A 4,291-nucleotide genomic window follows, 5' to 3' on the forward strand; every position below is an offset into this window, starting at 1 on the left:
TGAGACAGGGTCTCCTTGTAGCCCCAGCTGTCCTGGAACTCACTATGCAGACCAGGCTGGCCTTGAACTCACAGAGATCTGCCTGCCTCTGCCTCCCAAGTGCTGGGATTTTATTATTTTTATGTGTACACGTGTATTGCCTGTTTGTAGGTAAGTGTACCCGTGTCATGCAATGCTCGCGGAAGACAGAAGAGGCTGTTGGATCCCCTGGAACTGGAGTTATGGACAGCTGTTAGCTGCCATGTGGGTTCTGGGATTCAAATCTTGGTCTTCTGCAAGAACAGCCATTGTTCTTAACCGCTGAGCTATCTCTCCAGCCCCACCTTCAAATGTTTTTTAACAAGCAGGAGAGTTTCCACTAATTCAATAGATTTTAACATTTCTATTTCTAAACTGAGAAGGCACAAAACTAATACGGATAGCTATCTATAAAAAATAAACATTTTGAAAAACAAAATAGAAACTCTGAGACATAGAAAACCAGAAAAAGATTTACCTTTGCTTTTGAAAGCAAGGCTCAGTATTTCCTTCCTATACAATGCAAAGGAAAAAGATTAAATTTTGGAAATGTAAATACTTTTCAGGACTCAAGTCCAAGTTGAAAGTTGAGAGGAAATTAAAACACAAACATGTCAGCATTAATTTTCTATTTAGTTCGAGCAATACAATTTTGCTTAGTCCCACTCACCTTTCTAAGTATGATAAAATACAAGACTATGGTATAAGTGCAAAAAGTTTAAGGCAGTAGCAGCTTCCAGTTCATAGTGCAATTTTTTGAAATTATTTCTGTTTGATGTCAGAAGCTGTACATTTACACTGACCGATCCGGATCACATCATGGATGGATGGAACATTGCTTTCTTCTTCCACTATTCTAGTGGCCAGCAAAGAACAGCAGACTCCAATGCAAGACAAATGTTTCGGCTTCACCTAAAGCACACAGAACAAAATGATTCTCAACAATCGTCACTTTGATTTAGCAAAGCAGACACTGACGGCAGATTGTCGTGATGCCTCTCCTCTTCGGTCAAGCTGCTTCTCTCAGATGTTCCCTTACCCATAATTGTACTATTTTCACATTTTAGAGCATCTTAACTTCTCTTTATAAAGAAGAAAAAATGTGGCTATTTGAGCATCTAGTTAACATAAATGTAGGCCCCCCAAATCCAATGCTGACTCAAAAGCTAGCTTGTTGGTGCTAAGTTATACTTTTTACTTAAGACTTAAAATTCAAAATAATACACCTTCCCTCAAAATAAACTAAGCATTCAGCACACACACACACACACACACACACACACACACACACAACTTTATAAAGAGAAAATAATTTTGTGTCTTATCTTTGTATATAAAACTCCATATCATTCCATAATTTGCCTAAGATAAGGATCCCATTGATTTCTGCAGTGTAGGGACATAGGTAACACTGTCATGGACAGATGGCTGCCCCTTTCTTTTCGGTGCCCTCAAAACTGACCCAGCAGCTGACAGCAAATCCTACTGGTCAAATTACCACATTTTTCTAACAGTTACTGCTGTTAATAAGACTCTGGCATCCAGCTTTGAAAAGACGTACTGACAGGGAAAGCAGCAGGTCCCCTTTGATATACCGTTGTACTTCTTTTGTCATGTTTCAATATTAAAAATATCTAGGCTCCGAGACAAACACGATGAAAAATGGCAATATTAAAATGGTTTTTTTCCCTGAAAATAGTATTTCATTATTTTTTTTAAGTGGGGCTTCTTTTGTGCCATTTTTGGGGGGCTGTTATTTATTTTTTAATTCTTATTTTAATAATTAGCATACAAAGTATTAGAGATATCATAACATATTTGAAGAATGTACATTTTAACAGATTCTCCTGTCCCATCTCCTCGCTTCCTGCCCATTCTACAAATAAGCTGAGAAACTATAAAATACTCTTCCTTCTGCAATGTTTTTGATACAAAGTATTCAAGAGGTCCAAAACAACCTTAGTTAAGATACAGAAATACAAGTTTGTAGTCTCTCTAGTGCTAATAATGACAATTCTGATTACTGTAAGAATTTATGGATTGCAGACTTTATTACATCCACTAGACAAGTATTTCTGAGTCCCATGTGCTACACATTGCTGGGCACTAGGCATAGAAAAATGTATGTGTTTTATAAAAAATAATTAGATACCTTCATAATGGCAAAGAATCTGTCCAAAATATCAGTCAGAACAAAAGTTATTATGCAAGATTCAGAAAAGTTAAACTCCTTATCTTTTCCTTTTGCATATTTTAATCTTGAATACAATGTGCTATCATTCTGAAATAAAAACCAAGAATCGAAAAACAAACAAACAAACAAACAAAAAACAAAAACAAAAAACCCCAAAAAACCAAGATCCAAAGTTATTTTCTTTTCTTAGACTTGGATAATACAGAAGACAGAAGTTAGAAAATATTCCCCCCTCTTTAATTTCCAACATTATTGGGTAAGGTTATACACCTTCAGATATAAGACATCACTCCTTTTAAAAACATACAACACAGAAGTGCTTTAGCAAGTCTGTATATGAAAGGGAAGTGGTGCCACATTCCAGAGAGTTAGAGTAGAATTCACTTCCCCTGGAAGGGAGACAGAGTTCCTTGACCTTTTTGTTCTCTAAAGTAATTTAGGATCCCTCTATAAATGTGTCACAGGGCATACACTGCTCAGTTCCCTAGGAATCCCCTCCACTTGAAGAAATACCTCTACACTGGTATTACTTCTACTCCTGCTAAGAAACAAAAGCATAACCTTGTACAATACTAAGGCTCTGTTTAGTACTCTGGGAAGGCCAATTGTGAGTTTAAGAATTGTGAATTTTGGTATTAATTCAACTGGGGGAACGGAAAAAGTTACCTCCTCTGAGTCCCATCAATTCTCAACTTACCTATGGGGTAGCCTGGAACAAGCTCAACTTTCTTTTTCTTGACTTTTTGAGACAGGGTCTCCCTGTAGCCCCAGCTGGCCTGGAACTCCCTATGTAGACCAGGGTGGCCTTGAACTACATATCTGCCTGCCTCTGCCTAATGAGTTCTGGGATTAAAGGCCAGTGCCACCATATCTGGCCTTTTTCTTTTCTTCTTTTTTTTTTTCAAATATGTTTTTTAATTGAAGTTTGGTGGATTTCATACACTCTTAGTCATATTTAGAGCCCCCTTCACTATCTACACCCTGCCCCATAGTCTACCCACAGGACTTCATGCATTTTGTCATATATGTTAAGGTCTATTGTTTGTGAACCCTGATGTCCCTCTGTATGAGTTCATCCACTGGAGCCTGTTCAGCCTGTCTAGCATCTCTCCATTAAAGAAGATCAAGTCTGGGGTTGGAGAGATGGCTGAGCGGATAAGAGCACTTACTGCTTTTGCAGAAGGGGCCTGGGTTTGAATCCTAGCACCCACATTGTGGCTAACAGCCATCGGGTAGGTCCATAGGACCTGACGCTGCCTTCTGACCTTCGCAGGCATTGCATTGCACGGGTGCACTTGCACACATGCAGGCAATACACTCATACACATAAAATTAAAATAATAAATACAATATTTTTTTTTAAAAAAAGATCAAGTCTCCTTTACCCAGTAGTGATCAGCTGCCAATAATGCCTCACCAAAGCTGCGGCTTTCTGTTCATTTCCCCAGTTCTATGCTGGTTTTTGTCTGATTAAGTTTGCATGAGTCTTGTGTATACTGTCACCATTGCTGAAAAAAAAAACAACTCAGCCCTTTCTCTTAAGGTTGGAATCGCTGTTCTTGTTCCAGACAGAAGCTCAACAATTCCAGGAGCTGGACTTGTTAGCCACCTGCCAAGTGCTCGATCCCCCAATCCTTCATCTGCAGCAAATACGAAAGGGTGCAACCAGGGGGAGGCCTGCAGTAGGGCAGGAAGAGCTGGCAGAGTTCCCTGCAGCCAGGGGCGCCCTAGATCCCCAGGGAGGCCAGGATGAGGGGATCAGTCCAGTCAGCCAACCCCTAGGGAATCCTCCCCGTAGTCAGGGGGAGTGGCTTGGGGAGGAATCTCAAGTCACCTCCTCTGGCCCAGGGCGGGTCAGACCGGCCAGCCTCGGCAGAGGACAGTTCACAAACAGGAAACTGCACAGGCCATGGTGTCCCCAACCTCCTGTGCCAGCACCGAGCTACTTCTGCCTCAGGAATGCGGGGACAGGGGGGCTGAAGCACAGCAGCGGGGTCTGGGGCAGGACGCTAACAATGGGGAGGGGGTGAATCTCCCGGCTGAACAAAGAACCGGAGGGAGGAGCCTCTGGAGCCCCAC

General features: G+C 41.1%; 1 protein-coding gene across 8 annotated transcripts in view; it reads right to left on the reverse strand.

Annotated features, from left to right (window-relative positions):
- Window positions 1–4,291, reverse strand: part of Ccng2 (cyclin G2) — a 47,392-nt gene that overhangs the window by 42,434 nt on the left and 667 nt on the right. For 3 of the 8 annotated variants that reach the window (XM_029568535.1, XM_029568534.1, XM_029568536.1), the window contains exon 2: window positions 822–930. In XM_029568535.1, coding sequence (XP_029424395.1) covers window positions 822–930 — 109 coding nt within the window. Of the gene's footprint in view, window positions 1–496; window positions 532–688; window positions 931–3,597; window positions 3,721–4,291 lie in introns of those variants that run through there. The other 5 variants (XR_003851173.1, XR_003851174.1, XR_003851171.1 and 2 more) reach the window with 5 other exon arrangements.

This window comes from Nannospalax galili, unplaced genomic scaffold, assembly GCF_000622305.1.
Source record: "Nannospalax galili isolate Female #2095 unplaced genomic scaffold, S.galili_v1.0 scaffold800, whole genome shotgun sequence".
NCBI lineage: Eukaryota > Metazoa > Chordata > Mammalia > Rodentia > Spalacidae > Nannospalax > Nannospalax galili.